The sequence below is a fragment of the Neolamprologus multifasciatus genome, chromosome 8, assembly GCF_963576455.1.
Source record: "Neolamprologus multifasciatus chromosome 8, fNeoMul1.2, whole genome shotgun sequence".
Taxonomy (NCBI): domain Eukaryota; kingdom Metazoa; phylum Chordata; class Actinopteri; order Cichliformes; family Cichlidae; genus Neolamprologus; species Neolamprologus multifasciatus.
This window is the reverse complement of record NC_140446.1, coordinates 27,241,259-27,259,154: the sequence shown is the minus strand read 5'-3', so window position 1 is coordinate 27,259,154 and position 17,896 is coordinate 27,241,259. Positions and strand designations below refer to the sequence as shown.

The following is a 17,896-nucleotide window of genomic DNA, read 5'->3' as shown; positions in this document are numbered from 1 at the left end:
GTCTGCTACAGGTAAAGCACCTAGCTGTGTGGTCTGACAATAACCTGCTCCTGAGTGCCAGCAAAACCAAAGAGCTCAATGTGGACTTCAGGAGGGAGAACAGAGACCCCCATGTCCCCATCTACATAAATGGCACAGCTGTTGAACGGGTCTCCAACTTCAAGTTCTTGGGGACCCACATCTCTGAGAATCTGTCCTGGTCAACTAACACCTCCAGCCTGGTCAAGAAGGCCCATCAGCGCCTCTTTTTCTTTAGGACCCTGAAGAAGAACCACCTGTCTGCTGACATACTGGTTAACTTCTACCACTATGTGATAGAGAGCATCCTGACCAACTGTGTCACAGTCTGGTGTGGGAACTGCTCTGCTGCTGACCGCAAGGCACAGCAGCGGGTGGTGAAAGCCGCCCAACGCATCACGGGGACTCCGCTTCCTGCCATTGAGGATGTCCACAGGAAGAGATGTCTATGCCGAGCACGCATCATTCCCGGGGACTCCTCTCATCCTGCCAATAAACTCTTGTCTCCTCCAGAAGGTGCTACAGGAGCCTTCAGACTAAAGCCAGCAGGTTTAGGAAGAGCTCCTCCCCCACAGCTGTCACCCTACTGAACTCAGCCCCCGCTGAACCTTTCCATCCACACTCACTGAACCCTTCTACACTCCTCCTCCCAGTGACCATGATCATTCTCAACATTCACCACATGCTCACATCGGTTACTGCTGTAGTTTTAGGACACTGACAGAGTCTCTGTTATAGTGACTATTATAGTCTGTTCAGAGAGCTACGCTTCCACTGCTGTAGATATATTCATAGCACTCTGTAGATCTGTTTACCTCACACCGCTACATCTGTATATATGTAGCACATCTGTATATTTGTTCACAGTACACCTGTATATCTGCCCACCTGTACAGCAATATAGAACATCTGTATGCTGTACATTTGTCTGTAGTTCAGCTGTATGTTTGGTCTCTCTGTTCATAACTATTTCACCATTTATACTACCCTTATCTGTATATATCAGTGCATCTGTATATTTGCTCTTATTGCACTTACTGATAAGATGCAAACTGTATTTTGTTACCCTGTATTTAGACATGCATGACAGTAAAGTGGAATTCTAAATCCTAAACATTTCAACAAAAAAATCACAGCTACAGTTTTTAGAAGTGATTTTTAGAAGGCCAGTAAAGAGAGCATGGAGACAGATGGAGGATCCAAATCCACTGAATCTACACGCTTCCTGTTTCCACCTCATCCTTCCAGTGCTCTACTATACTCTGCTCTCTGCCTTTGAACTTGCCTGGGCCAGGTCTGAGTCCAGCTTTGCCAGGTCACATGACACAGGGGTGTGGTCTGATGTCAGCAGGCAGGTCAGTGGAGCCCTCTGGTGATGGATTTATGCCAGTGAAACAGGAGGAGGCCTGAGAACAGACAGCAGGCTTAACAGGACAAAGTAGCATGTAGTACTTGAAGGAGTCATCACAGCCAATCAGCTCTCAGGAAAATGGAACATCACATACATTTTCTCTTCTTTGATTTTCATCAGTGTATTTTTCTGTCAATATTTCTGCCTGATCAGAAGCTCATAGGCACTTCCTGTCACTCTACAATCAAATAATGTAAAGGCTGCCCTCTCTGCCCTCCCACTAGCTGACCTAGCTGACACAAGTAAACTGTGCTAAGATGCCCTACAAGGTTCTTGGCCACATACATATAGATATACTTGGCTGTAGAAATCCTGCCATGAAGCTCCCAGCGCACATTTTTGATGCTTCTGTCTGTGGCAGAGGAGGTTTGGAGCTCTGCAGAGTCTTGGCGACTTACTGACTATGCACCCCTACCCACATGTATGATTTAGATTTAGACTTATGTGGCAGCTATTCACTGGCCTGACAAAGTTATTTTAAATGATATCATGTCATGAATAACACAAGTTATTTTCCATGAAAACTAAAAGTGGTGAAATTCTCCAAAAACGAATGAGACGTGATGTAATTTGACATGTTTTGTTGTTTTGTGTGTGTGTTTGTCTGTGTGAAGTTTTGATGTGTATCTGAAAAACACAATTTTGAAAACACTGGAAAGACCTCAAGACATTTTTCCTTTACCTTCTATGTAAACAAAAATTCCCACCAAGGCTTTTCAGTGTGAAATTTAGTGTGTAGAGAAAATACCTGTGCCAGGTTGGCTCCATCTAGTGGTGAACATTGCTTTACCACTACATCAGGTGAGTTTTTCTCTGTGCACAGTGACACAAAACTCATTTAACAACACAAACTATTAAAAAAATGATGCAGGCAGATCAAGGCAATGTTACAGATTCAGTAAGAACAGAAGTTTATTCCTTCAAATATGCAGGGCGTCACACTAACACAGCTGCTTATGTCCAGCATCGCTCTGTTATTATCAATTTGATTCAAACGTGTCCAGTTTATTGTCTTAAACTGGCATTAAAGCTTCAGTGAACTAAAGTGGTCCCTCTGAGTCAGCACCCAGAAAGCTCGTCTCTTTGAAAAATGTGGCCATAAATACGAGCGCTGCTGGGATCTTAAAACGCTGGGGCTAAATCCACACCTGAAATCTTTGTTTCACTCAGTAACAGCAGCTTTTTAATATTATTGACTATATGTTATAGTCAATAATATTACAATTACAGTTACAATTAGAATGCAGTCAGCATGTGCCAAACAAACTCCCCCCAAATCGATCATGTTTGATATGATGATGACGTTTTTAACATCTTATTTATCAACTTATTTAATACACTGTATCAATCAATTATTAAACAAATATCAGGCTGTAGAAAAGCCAATAATAATGCACCGAGCACGTTCATGCCATAACAGCTAAATGGCCATCAAAGAAAACCCTGAATGCCTAATACAGGACAGGCCAACAGTTAATGCAGCCACAGATGGACATCAGTCAGCTTTCTGCACTTTCCACCTGATCACATCTGTCCTCAAAGTCACGTCACTTCCTCTGTGGTTCATTTATGTTTACTTTTACATTTGCAGTGACAATAACTTTAGTGACATAGTGCACACATTATTTCCTATGGACTGCTGGGTTATCTTGGTTTATTTAAGTTAGTATTTTTAAAGGTGAAGTCAGTCATTTTTAGGTTATTTGATAGAAAAAAGGATCTTGTACTCATAAACAAACATAGAATAGTGGATACAAATGACACATTGTTAAATGTGTCATTGGTCACTGCTTACTTTCCTCATTATTTAAGCATTACTCATCCTTAGTATGTCATTTATGAATACAGATATACGTTCTTAGAAAGAACCACTTCTGAGCCTGATCTCCTTACTCCAAGGAGCTTTTGTGAGTTATCATTGTGCCAGAGGAGGAGGGCATCCACTACTTCTCCAAACAACTTCCCCAAACCAAAGCACAAATAAAACAATAAGTAAAACAGGCTGTTCTAAAGTATGATTAAAGTTCAGCCTCATTAATATAAATGTCACTGACAGTTGCTAATATATTGGAAAAGCAAAATACTTACTGATGTCTTTCTGTCCAACAACAGGAGTGCTGGTCCCGAGCCTCAAAGACAGTAAGAAGCAAGCAGAGGGAGAAAAAGCAGAACAGTTTTCAGAAACTGATTTGATCCTTAATGGCTGTGCAATCATTGTAACATAGAGATTGCTTGTGTTGTTAAATAAAGGCTAGATTTGACATTAATAGATGCCACAGATGTTCAAAAGCTGCCACAAAGCATGAACAACAAATGGACGTCTCCTGCACCTCCCGAAGAATTTTGTCTGGGCTCTTATCTCACTTTTTTATTTCAAACAATCAACAGAAAATTTCACAGACATAGTTTTATGTAAGGTTTTTAAGGCTGTGGTGTTAATTTTGAAGTAACATGAGCCCAGCGGCAGCAGCAACGCTAGGCTAACACTAACTAGCTAGCAAGATTATAATCCTGGTGCTAAACTAAGAGAAGCCACAAAATCAGTTTGAATAAGAGTAAACATTTACTCACCAAGTCAGTGTATCAGGTAAAGATCCACAGCAATGACAATAATATCTTGAGCTGACGCTTCTCCAGGTTTGCTCAACATATTCCATAACAAATGCTGGCACCGTGAACATGCGGACTGAGAAGCTTAATGTGTACTTTGTAAAAACGATGAGAAAAAAAGCTGGCTGAAGAAGAAAAGATAAATGGCCTTTTTTTCAAGCCTTCTCTCGGCCGGCCGTTTGGCCTATGACATGTGGCGGAAGCCCCTGGTACAGGGCACCGCCAGTTCGATCCCCTCACGAACTCAGTGGCTACGGCCCTCGCTTGGGGGGCGGGGAAACACGCACTCGTGTTTCCTTTATGCTTTTTCCTGCTCTCCCCAAGTCCGACGTGGCATTTTCAAAACACATCTTTCATCCTTCTGCCCTGAGAAGCAAAACTTCCAGCTTAGTTAGTTTTTCTAACTTAAGACAAGTCAAATAAATGGAGTTTATCAGCATTTCTGCATAAAAAGTACTGGTAACTTATTTAAATCGAGTTCTAATAACAAATTGTTAAAAATTGAGTTGAGCCTATTTAATATTTTTAATTAAACACAATATTTCATTTTACAGTGTAGGTTTCCATGTGTAATTAGTGTGTAAGAATATTGCAGAAGAAGCTTAATGTGTACTTTGACAATAATATCTTGAGCTGAGCTTCTCCAGGTTTGCTCAACATATTCCATAACAAATGCTGGCACCGTGAACATGCGGACTGAGAAGCTTAATGTGTACTTTGTAAAAACGATGAGAAAAAAAGCTGGCTGAAGAAGAAAAGATAAATGGCCTTTTTTTCAAGCCTTCTCTCGGCCGGCCGTTTGGCCTATGACATGTGGCGGAAGCCCCTGGTACAGGGCACCGCCAGTTCGATCCCCTCACGAACTCAGTGGCTACGGCCCTCGCTTGGGGGGCGGGGAAACACGCACGAAATAAAGAGTTTTTGTACAACTTCATATAAATAGCTGTAACTTTTGATAGACGACTCAGACACACATATTTAATGCGTTATCTTATACAGTTCAAGATCCCCGTGCTGGGCAAACAGGTTTTGAAGCTGTTTGAGCTAAGATTTTCAAGTTATTCACATAATGAAAACCTATACTTTGTTTCGGGCGAGTTCCCCATTCAAATGCATGTAATCGTAGGAAACGCACTGTCTTGACGAAATAAAGCGTTTTTGTACAACTTCATATAAATAGCTGTAAGTCTTGATAGAAGAAGCACACACACATATTTAAGGCGTTATCTTATACAGTTCAAGATCCCCGTGCTGGGCAAACAGGCTTTGAAGCTGTTTGAGCTAAGATTTTCAAGTTATTCACATAATGAAAACCTATACTTTGTTTCGGGCGAGCTCCCCATTCAAATGCATGTAATCGTAGGAAACGCACTGTCTTGACGAAATAAAGCGTTTTTGTACAACTTCATATAAATAGCTGTAAGTTTTGATAGACGACTCAGACACACATATTTAAGGCGTTATCTTATACAGTTCAAGATCCCCGTGCTGGGCAAACAGGTTTTGAAGCTGTTTGAGCTAAGATTTTCAAGTTATTCACATAATGAAAACCTATACTTTGTTTCGGGCGAGCTCCCCATTCAAATGCATGTAATCGTAGGAAACGCACTGTCTTGACGAAATAAAGCGTTTTTGTACAACTTCATATAAATAGCTGTAAGTTTTGATAGACGACTCAGACACACATATTTAAGGCGTTATCTTATACAGTTCAAGATCCCCGTGCTGGGCAAACAGGTTTTGAAGCTGTTTGAGCTAAGATTTTCAAGTTATTCACATAATGAAAACCTATACTTTGTTTCGGGCGAGTTCCCCATTCAAATGCATGTAATCGTAGGAAACGCACTGTCTTGACGAAATAAAGCGTTTTTGTACAACTTCATATAAATAGCTGTAAGTCTTGATAGAAGAAGCATACACACATATTTAAGGCGTTATCTTATACAGTTCAAGATCCCCGTGCTGGGCAAACAGGCTTTGAAGCTGTTTGAGCTAAGATTTTCAAGTTATTCACATAATGAAAACCTATACTTTGTTTCGGGCGAGTTCCCCATTCAAATGCATGTAATCGTAGGAAACGCACTGTCTTGACGAAATAAAGCGTTTTTGTACAACTTCATATAAATAGCTGTAAGTTTTGATAGACGACTCAGACACACATATTTAAGGCGTTATCTTATACAGTTCAAGATCCCCGTGCTGGGCAAACAGGTTTTGCAGCTGTTTGAGCTAAGATTTTCAAGTTATACACATAATGAAAACCTATACTTTGTTTCGGGCGAGCTCCCCATTCAAATGCATGTAATCGTAAGAAACGCACTGTCTTGACGAAATAAAGCGTTTTTGTACAACTTCATATAAATAGCTGTAAGTTTTGATAGACGACTCAGACACACATATTTAAGGCGTTATCTTATACAGTTCAAGATCCCCGTGCTGGGCAAACAGGTTTTGCAGCTGTTTGAGCTAAGATTTTCAAGTTATTCACATAATGAAAACCTATACTTTGTTTCGGGCGAGCTCCCCATTCAAATGCATGTAATCGTAAGAAACGCACTGTCTTGACGAAATAAAGCGTTTTTGTACAACTTCATATAAATAGCTGTAACTTTTGATAGAAGACTCAGACACACATGTTTATGGCTTTATCTTATCAGACTTAAAATCCCCGTGCTGGGCACATAGGTTTTGCAGCTGTTTGAGCTAAGATTTTCAAGTTATACACATAATGAAAACCTATACTTTGTTTCGGGCGAGCTCCCCATTCAAATGCATGTAATCGTAAGAAACGCACTGGCTTGACGAAATAAAGCGTTTTTGTACAGCTTCATATAAATAGCTGTAACTTTTGATAGAAGACTCAGACACACATTTTTAAGGCGTTATCTTATAGAATTAGAGATCCCTGTGCTGGGCAAACAGGTTTTGCAGCTTTTTGAGCTAAGATTTTCAAGTTATTCACATAATGAAAACCTATACTTTGTTTCGGGCGAGCTCCCCATTCAAATGCATGTAATCGTAAGAAACGCACTGGCTTGACGAAATAAAGCGTTTTTGTACAACTTCATATAAATAGCTGTAACTTTTGATAGAAGACTCAGACACGCATGTTTATGGCTTTATCTTATCAGATTCAAGATCCCTGTGCTGGGCAAACAGGTTTTGCAGCTGTTTGAGCTAAGATTTTCAAGTTATTGACATAATGAAAACCTATACTTTGTTTCGGACGAGCTCCCCATTCAAATGCATGTAATCGTAAGAAACGCACTGGCTTGACGAAATAAAGCGTTTTTGTACAACTTCATATAAATAGCTGTAACTTTTGATAGAAGAGTCAGACACACATGTTTATGGCTTTATCTTATCAGATTCAATATCCCTGTGCTGGGCAAACAGGTTTTGCAGCTGTTTGAGTGTGGGAGATGGACACCATACAGCAGACAGCATCAGATCTCAAAATGGTGGAGCCTTGATCAAACTCTTATAGCCTCTAGTGGCCCCCACCTAATCATAAAAGCCTAAACATTCACATTCTTTCTCTCACACAGCGCCTAAGCTACGACCTTGGCTCCCTGTTTATCTGCTCCTGATGAAATGGGGCAGTCTGCTCTGTTCTCTTCTAATCAGACAAATAAGGCGATGACTTTCTGTGAACAATATTTTCTTATAACTCAGCAGTATAATGCATCATAAAACAATATCATCCATTCACAATAAATCAGCAGTCTAATGTAATGCAAATCAGTTTACCAAATGTAATAGTTATCACCTTCTTCTAATGCAGGCGCATAATGCAAACTAAAACTACATAATAATTCACAATCTTTAATTAGGGGTCTAACATGGAATAAAGTAATATCATAATCCGACAAATTCAATATCCATCCCCGTGCTGGGCAAACAGGTTTTGAAGCTGTTTGAGCTAAGATTTTCAAGTTATTCACATAATGAAAACCTATACTTTGTTTCGGGGGAGTTCCCCATTAAAATGCATGTAATCGGAAGAAACGCACTGGCTTGACGAAATAAAGCGTTTTTGTACAGCTTCATATAAATAGCTGTAACTTTTGATAGAAGACTCAGACACACATGTTTATGGCTTTATCTTATCAGATTCAATATCCCCGTGCTGGGCACACAGGTTTTGCAGCTGTTTGAGCTAAGATTTTCAAGTTATTCACATAATGAAAACCTATACTTTGTTTCGGGCGAACTCCCCCATTAAAATGCATGTAATCGTAAGAAACGCACTGGCTTGACGAAATAAAGCGTTTTTGTACAGCTTCATATAAATAGCTGTAACTTTTGATAGAAGACTCAGACACACATGTTTATGGCTTTATCTTATCAGATTCAATATCCCCGTGCTGGGCAAACAGGTTTTGCAGCTGTTTGAGCTAAGATTTTCAAGTTATTCACATAATGAAAACCTATACTTTGTTTCGGGCGAACTCCCCCATTCAAATGCATGTAATCGTAGGAAACGCACTGTCTTGACGAAATAAAGCGTTTTTGTACAACTTCATATAAATAGCTGTAAGTTTTGATAGACGACTCAGACACACATATTTAAGGCGTTATCTTATACAGTTCAAGATCCCCGTGCTGGGCAAACAGGCTTTGAAGCTGTTTGAGCTAAGATTTTCAAGTTATTCACATAATGAAAACCTATACTTTGTTTCGGGCGAGCTCCCCATTCAAATGCATGTAATCGTAGGAAACGCACTGTCTTGACGAAATAAAGCGTTTTTGTACAACTTCATATAAATAGCTGTAAGTCTTGATAGAAGAAGCACACACACATATTTAAGGCGTTATCTTATACAGTTCAAGATCCCCGTGCTGGGCAAACAGGTTTTGCAGCTGTTTGAGCTAAGATTTTTAAGTTATTCACATAATGAAAACCTATACTTTGTTTCGGGCGAGCTCCCCATTCAAATGCAAGTAATCGTAAGAAACGCACTGGCTTGACGAAATAAAGCGTTTTTGTACAGCTTCATATAAATAGCTGTAACTTTTGATAGAAGACTCAGACACACATGTTTATGGCTTTATCTTATCAGATTCAATATCCCCGTGCTGGGCAAACAGGTTTTGCAGCTGTTTGAGCTAAGATTTTCAAGTTATTCACATAATGAAAACCTATACTTTGTTTCGGGCGAACTCCCCATTCAAATGCAAGTAATCGTAAGAAACGCACTGGCTTGACGAAATAAAGCGTTTTTGTACAACTTCATATAAATAGCTGTAAGTTTTGATAGAAGACTCAGACACACATGTTTATGGCTTTATCTTATCATATTCAATATCCCCGTGCTGGGCAAACAGGTTTTGAAGCTGTTTGAGCTAAGATTTTCAAGTTATTCACATAATGAAAACCTATACTTTGTTTCGGGCGAGTTCCCCATTCAAATGCATGTAATCGTAGGAAACGCACTGTCTTGACGAAATAAAGCGTTTTTGTACAACTTCATATAAATAGCTGTAAGTTTTGATAGAAGACTCAGACACACATGTTTATGGCTTTATCTTATCAGATTCAATATCCCCGTGCTGGGCAAACAGGTTTTGCAGCTGTTTGAGCTAAGATTTTCAAGTTATTCACATAATGAAAACCTATACTTTGTTTCGGGCGAACTCCCCATTCAAATGCAAGTAATCGTAAGAAACGCACTGGCTTGACGAAATAAAGCGTTTTTGTACAACTTCATATAAATAGCTGTAAGTTTTGATAGAAGACTCAGACACACATGTTTATGGCTTTATCTTATCATATTCAATATCCCCGTGCTGGGCAAACAGGTTTTGAAGCTGTTTGAGCTAAGATTTTCAAGTTATTCACATAATGAAAACCTATACTTTGTTTCGGGCGAGTTCCCCATTCAAATGCATGTAATCGTAGGAAACGCACTGTCTTGACGAAATAAAGCGTTTTTGTACAACTTCATATAAATAGCTGTAACTTTTGATAGAAGACTCAGACACACATGTTTATGGCTTTATCTTATCAGATTCAAGATCCCTGTGCTGGGCAAACAGGTTTTGCAGCTGTTTGAGCTAAGATTTTCAAGTTATTCACATAATGAAAACCTATACTTTGTTTCGGGCGACCTCCCCATTCAAATGCATGTAATCGTAAGAAACGCACTGGCTTGACGAAATAAAGCGTTTTTGTACAACTTCATATAAATAGCTGTAAGTTTTGATAGACGACTCAGACACACATGTTTATGGCTTTATCTTATCAGACTTAATATCCCCGTGCTGGGCACATAGGTTTTGCAGCTGTTTGAGCTAAGAGTTTCAAGTTATTCACATAATGAAAACCTATACTTTGTTTCGGGCGAGCTCCCCATTCAAATGCAAGTAATCGTAAGAAACGCACTGGCTTGACGAAATAAAGCGTTTTTGTACAGCTTCATATAAATAGCTGTAACTTTTGATAGAAGACTCAGACACATGTTTATGGCTTTATCTTATAGAATTCATTATCCCTGTGCTGGGCAAACAGGTTTTGCAGCTGTTTGAGCTAAGATTTTCAAGTTATTCACATAATGAAAACCTATACTTTGTTTCGGACGAGCTCCCCATTCAAATGCATGTAATCGTAAGAAACGCACTGGCTTGACGAAATAAAGCGTTTTTGTACAGCTTCATATAAATAGCTGTAACTTTTGATAGAAGAGTCAGACACACATTTTTATGGCTTTATCTTATCAGATTCAATATCCCTGTGCTGGGCAAACAGGTCTTGCAGCTGTTTGAGCTAAGATTTTCAAGTTATTCACATAATGAAAACCTATACTTTGTTTCGGGCGAGCTCCCCATTCAAATGCATGTAATCGTAGGAAACGCACTGGCTTGACGAAATAAAGCGTTTTTGTACAGCTTCATATAAATAGCTGTAACATTTGATAGAAGACTCAGACACACATATTCATGGCTTTAACTCATAAAATTCAAGATCCCTGTGCTGGGCACACAGGTTTTGCAGCTGTTTGAGCTAAGATTTTCAAGTTATTCACATAATGAAAACCTATACTTTGTTTCGGGCGAACTCCCCCATTAAAATGCATGTAATCGTAAGAAACGCACTGGCTTGACGAAATAAAGCGTTTTTGTACAGCTTCATATAAATAGCTGTAACTTTTGATAGAAGACTCAGACACACATGTTTATGGCTTTATCTTATCAGATTCAATATCCCCGTGCTGGGCAAACAGGTTTTGAAGCTGTTTGAGCTAAGATTTTCAAGTTATTCACATAATGAAAACCTATACTTTGTTTCGGGCGAGTTCCCCATTCAAATGCATGTAATCGTAGGAAACGCACTGTCTTGACGAAATAAAGCGTTTTTGTACAACTTCATATAAATAGCTGTAAGTTTTGATAGAAGACTCAGACACACATGTTTATGGCTTTAACTCATAGAATTCAATATCCCTGTGCTGGGCACACAGGTTTTGCAGCTGTTTGAGCTAAGATTTTCAAGTTATTCACATAATGAAAACCTATACTTTGTTTCGGGCGAGCTCCCCATTCAAATGCATGTAATCGTAGGAAAAGGACTGGCTTGACGAAATAAAGCGTTTTTGTACAACTTCATATAAATAGCTGTAACTTTTGATAGAAGACTCAGACACACATGTTTATGGCTTTATCTTATCAGATTCAAGATCCCTGTGCTGGGCAAACAGGTTTTGCAGCTGTTTGAGCTAAGATTTTCAAGTTATTCACATAATGAAAACCTATACTTTGTTTCGGGCGACCTCCCCATTCAAATGCATGTAATCGTAAGAAACGCACTGGCTTGACGAAATAAAGCGTTTTTGTACAACTTCATATAAATAGCTGTAAGTTTTGATAGACGACTCAGACACACATGTTTATGGCTTTATCTTATCAGACTTAATATCCCCGTGCTGGGCACATAGGTTTTGCAGCTGTTTGAGCTAAGAGTTTCAAGTTATTCACATAATGAAAACCTATACTTTGTTTCGGGGGAGCTCCCCATTCAAATGCATGTAATCGTAAGAAACGCACTGGCTTGACGAAATAAAGCGTTTTTGTACAACTTCATATAAATAGCTGTAAGTTTTGATAGACGACTCAGACACACATGTTTATGGCTTTATCTTATCAGACTTAATATCCCCGTGCTGGGCACATAGGTTTTGCAGCTGTTTGAGCTAAGAGTTTCAAGTTATTCACATAATGAAAACCTATACTTTGTTTCGGGCGAGCTCCCCATTCAAATGCATGTAATCGTAAGAAACGCACTGGCTTGACGAAATAAAGCGTTTTTGTACAGCTTCATATAAATAGCTGTAACTTTTGATAGAAGAGTCAGACACACATATTTATGGCTTTATCTTATCAGATTCAATATCCCTGTGCTGGGCAAACAGGTCTTGCAGCTGTTTGAGCTAAGATTTTCAAGTTATTCACATAATGAAAACCTATACTTTGTTTCGGGCGAGCTCCCCATTCAAATGCATGTAATCGTAGGAAACGCACTGGCTTGACGAAATAAAGCGTTTTTGTACAGCTTCATATAAATAGCTGTAACATTTGATAGAAGACTCAGACACACATATTCATGGCTTTAACTCATAAAATTCAAGATCCCTGTGCTGGGCACACAGGTTTTGCAGCTGTTTGAGCTAAGATTTTCAAGTTATTCACATAATGAAAACCTATACTTTGTTTCGGGCGAGCTCCCCATTCAAATGCATGTAATCGTAGGAAACGCACTGTCTTGACGAAATAAAGCGTTTTTGTACAGCTTCATATAAATAGCTGTAACTTTTGATAGAAGACTCAGACACACATTTTTATAGCTTTATCTTATCAGATTCAATATCCCTGTGCTGGGCAAACAGGTTTTGCAGCTGTTTGAGTGTGGGAGATGGACACCATACAGCAGACAGCATCAGATCTCAAAATGGTGGAGCCTTGATCAAACTCTTATAGCCTCTAGTGGCCCCCACCTAATCATAAAAGCCTAAACATTCACATTCTTTCTCTCACACAGCGCCTAAGCTACGACCTTGGCTCCCTGTTTATCTGCTCCTGATGAAATGGGGCAGTCTGCTCTGTTCTCTTCTAATCAGACAAATAAGGCGATGACTTTCTGTGAACAATATTTTCTTATAACTCAGCAGTATAATGCATCATAAAACAATATCATCCATTCACAATAAATCAGCAGTCTAATGTAATGCAAATCAGTTTACCAAATGTAATAGTTATCACCTTCTTCTAATGCAGGCGCATAATGCAAACTAAAACTACATAATAATTCACAATCTTTAATTAGGGGTCTAACATGGCATAAAGTAATATCATAATCCGACAATTCCCCCTGATGAGCTCTTTAGACTTAAAGAGCTCACTTACACCCTGCAATCCAGTGTTGCCGGGTTCATTTCTCCTTACTCCTCAGGCCCTTTGTGCCCCTGTTGGGTGAACCATATGTGAGATGACCTCTGTGTTTGCGCAGTTCAGATGAAAGACAAAAACTTTTTTTACAACAACAATAGTAGGTACAGATGATACTCCCATCACTCCCCAGTTCTCCCACAGCTTTATTTCGGTGCTACCTTATACCCTTCAAACGTACTCAGACTAGAACCTCTGTCCGAGGAGCTTGTAGCCTTTATTTTATTGCTGTAGGCACCAGTGTCTTCCAGTCGGGTGATCCTCTGCTCTTCTTTCTTCAACATCAGGGGTTAGACAACCCTTCAGTCGTTGCACAGATCAGGGGATTATTCTGCCCCGATTTCAAACAATGATCTGTGTATTCTGGGATCATCGCACTGGCTGGGGTTTATGGGATCCATCCTTTTGAGGTGACTAACTGGAGCCCAAAATGCCATGACACTTGAACCCAGTTGATGTTTCCGCAGTCACCGTATCTGTCTCTGCTGCCAAGGATCCTCGTATATCTGTGACCTTGTCTGGTGTCTGTTCCTTTCTCTGTAAGAGACAGAAAACCAAAACACCTCTCTTCCTAGCTCTAACAATCTAATGTTGCTGTCTACTGATCTTTTGGTGATTTATTTTTTCAGAATTGGTTTAGAACATTCAGAATGTCCCAAGGACTTATCCTAATTAAGTGTATGTGTGTGTAAGTGTGTTTGCATTTAGCCCGCTGCACTGGCATTTCCTACACTTTATCAGTCCGGACTCTCGCCGAACGAAGCTTATAACCTTCAAAAGACCGAGTGCCAACTCATTATAAGCACATTTGCAAGATATGTATAAAAATGATTAAAACCACTCATTCTAATAAAAGACATAAACAAATTAGCCATTTCTAATTCTAACATGTGTCCATTCAATAAAGCTAGAAAATTAAAAGAAAAGGTTAGTGACCTCATATCTCAAAAAGTATCAGACTTTCTCCTATCCAGTGTCGTTGCTCCAGTCTGGTTATCCTGTGTTAGGGAATGAAATCAATTTAATTGTCATGTTAGATCTGTTCAACTCCTGGCTCCGCCCAGAGCCTGCGTCTTCACAATCGTCTACAAACAAAACCTGTATTATTATGAACTTCACTTCAACATGAACTTGTTGACTACTTTTGACACCTGTAGATAGAAGATTAACATGGGGTTATAACAATCACTGTAATACAAATGTTAATATGTCAATAGCTTCAATAAATGTTCAATGCAATGCTTGTTATATGATTCTGATGTAACAATAATGCTGATGCTAAAATAACAGTAAAACACACCCTTTTTATCCCTTACTGACCACAGCAGGGACATCTATGTTTTAATTCAGCCATGAAGCTCACCTGATTCATCACTCAGCCCCACCGGCCCTGGCATTTGACAGGGTGGCGCTGCATATTCTTCCTTTAATGTCACTATTTTCAATCTGTTAATTAGAGTGCTTAAACATGAAGTAGACTACGTCCACAACAAGTCAATACAACTGTGATTATCAATTATCAATCTATTACCAATCAATAACAAAAAATAGCTTTTATTTTATGCATGCTTTTAGTCAACCACTCACCCACAGGATCTCCAATCCCAGAAAATTCCTTCTCCTCATTTAATGAGTCTGTCTTCCTTCCATGCCCTGGTAACTGGTCCATCCAGAGCCATATCATCTTGAAATATACATATAACAAGCCAAACCACACCTTGGTCACACCAACCCTTTTCCACCCTGAAGATGTCCAACGCCATTCTTAGTCTGGACTGTCAAAGGTGACTTTAACGCTGACTGTTCCGACAATCCATTTATAACATTTCCTGGTCAGATTAGCCAATCCCTGCACACTGGAATAAACATAATCAACATGATCAACATTTTTCCTGCGTGTTTTTTCACCATCTTATTAATTCCAATGGTCCATCCTTATGTGGTTTGCTGCATTATGTTTATCTAGAACTCCACTCTGTCTCTAAATGTTTGAAGAATTTTTCATGTTTGGGGTCAAGTTTTAAGAATTTGACCATACGTGAAATTAATAATGTTATCACCCCCAATCTGGGCTTACCTTTCCCACTTCTGATGATATTCCTCCCTAATCTTTGCAAGTACCCAATTTTGGTGGCGAGAAACTGTTGGTGTGGTCAAGTGGGTGCTGTAAAAACAAAAGCTCAGGACAGAACAGTTATCAGCAGTGTTGGGTAAGTTACTTTAAAATAGTAACTTAGTTACATTACTAGTTACTTCTATCAAAAGTAACTCAGTTACTTCAAGTTACTCGTTACTTTCAAAGTAACTAGTTACTAGGGAAAGTAACTTTGGTTTTACTCAGAATTCTCTTGTTAATGTGTTGCTTCCACAACTTTGCCAGTCTTCTAGCTTGCTTACTTGCCACAAGTGCACTGTGCCACCTACCAATAGAAAGGAAAAGATAATGTGCATATTTCCACGAGAGAAATCCCACGCCTGGACCATCATTGACTGCTGCCATGATTCTAGCCTACGTCACAGCGTCATGTGCGCCTTTCACATCCAACACAAAAACTGCAGTCGTGGTGCTTTGATTGTACTCAGAACTCGGAAATTCTGCCTTCTGACTAGGAAGATGTAGGCAACACCAGACTGCAGATGAGCTGCATACAGGGCTGGACTGGGACAAAAAATCGGCCTGGGCATTTCGACTAGAGACTGGCCCGCCATTATAGGAAAACTCATAAAGCCTTTGAATGAAAACAAACGCTGTTGTGACAGTGATGTTCACTGTTCTGATGGTATATATGCATCAATCTATCAATCGTTTGTTGTAAGATTCAGATAATTATTTTTTAAAAGCTAGACAATTTAAATGAGAATAAGAAAGAAAATTATTTCTTTGTGCCCACCTCTCCCTGTTAATGCCCTACCTGCCCCCCTGGCAAAACTTTGCTAGATCCGCCCCTGCACAGTTACCAACTGTCAGCTACCTAAAAAAGGATCCTGGGGTTATCTGTCTCTCAGAAACAGTTCATAACTTCCCTTCAACTCATTCATGTCACCTAAAAGGTAAACCTGTTTCTCCATCACCTGTTCAGCTCTGATGATTCAGTAAGGACATCTCCTGGTTTCATCTTCATGTTTCCCTCTCACCAGATAACCAAACCGACACCATGACCAGCAGCTATACAGCTGTGGCTCCAGCAAACATCAGCTGATAGTAGAAATTAATATTAAATAAATTCTAACAACAGCTGATCAAGCTTAAACGTGCGGCTGTTGTTTAGCGCGACATCGGCTGGTTTCCTCTTTCTGGCGCAAAGTGGGCGATAAACAAACAAGAGAGACGATCAGCTGATCATTGATCTGTTTTCATGATTGAAGTAGAAACAGGAGAGGGAGGGGGGAGAATGAAAGAAGAAGAGGCAGCTGTGCAGCAAAGACACAGAATAACTCCAGCTTTGTGTCTTTTTCATTGTAGCTGAATTACGGGACAAACTGTTCCTTTTCACCTCAATAAGAAACGCGTAATATTTTCTCTGAATACCAGACGGGACGGTTGGCAACTCTAATAACTTATGAACAAAATAAAGTTCAACATGATTAACTTCATAGCACCCACCCAGCTGTATAGAAACTCCGTCATGCTAGCTAGTACGCAGTACGGAAAAAGTCAGAATAACGAAAATAAACTCCACCTAAACTTGGTTTATATCTGACCCAGATAGACTGCAGGTCATAACTTCTTACCTGAAGTTCAGTTCACACTTGGACCGGCGGCCGCCTCGGGTCTCTTTTCCTTCTGCATTAACCTTTTGCTAATGTTACAGAATCTGTGGAAGTTCCGCGATAGCCACCACACGAAGTAACGAGTAACGACCCTATCTAAATCCCAGTAACGACTAACGCGTTCCTGATTTTGGCATAATAACTAGTTACCGTGCTCGTTACCACAATAATAACGTAGTTACTGTAACGCGTTACTTAATAACGCGTTAGTCCCAACACTGGTTATCAGTCATGTACTTCATACAAAATTAGCATATATTGAATTTCATATTGATCCTCTGAGTGTAATGGTACATTTTAATTTGAATTTATCAAATCTAAACACAATAATTTTTCTTTATTTTGCTCTTGTTCTTGTGCAGCACCACATCTCAGCACATGCCCCTGTCGGTTCTATCTTACTTTTCTAAATTATTGACTATTTCAATGGAGAACCTAAATGACGTGGACCAAGGTTTGTCATTACATATCTCTATTTTAAATGTGACAAGTCTATCATTCCCCTGTTATTCATAGACATCAATAGAGTTTTTTGTTGTTTTTTTCTATCAAAGTTAATTGACTCTTTACAGTGGCCTGCTATGGTTAATAATAACATGTTCAGTCTTTAGTGAAATCAAAGCTTCTCTTCACTTTAGCATTTAA

The 17,896-nt window shown here is 39.4% G+C and overlaps 1 protein-coding gene across 2 annotated transcripts in view; it reads right to left on the bottom strand.

Annotated features, from left to right (window-relative positions):
* Positions 1–4,929, bottom strand: part of LOC146513251 (uncharacterized) — a 234,897-nt gene extending 229,968 nt beyond the window's left edge. The window contains exons 1-2 of one of the 2 annotated variants that reach the window (XR_014875855.1): positions 3,518–4,929; positions 1,300–1,424 (exon numbers count right to left, since the gene is read on the bottom strand). Coding sequence is in view for 1 of the 2 variants with exons in the window: in XM_085171394.1 (XP_085027520.1) it covers positions 3,518–3,558; positions 4,001–4,110 (151 nt within the window). In the remaining variant the exon portion in view is untranslated. The remainder of the gene's footprint in view (positions 1–1,299; positions 1,425–3,517) is intronic. The other variant, XM_085171394.1, reaches the window with a different exon arrangement.
* Between the last annotated feature and the right edge of the window lie 12,967 nt (positions 4,930–17,896).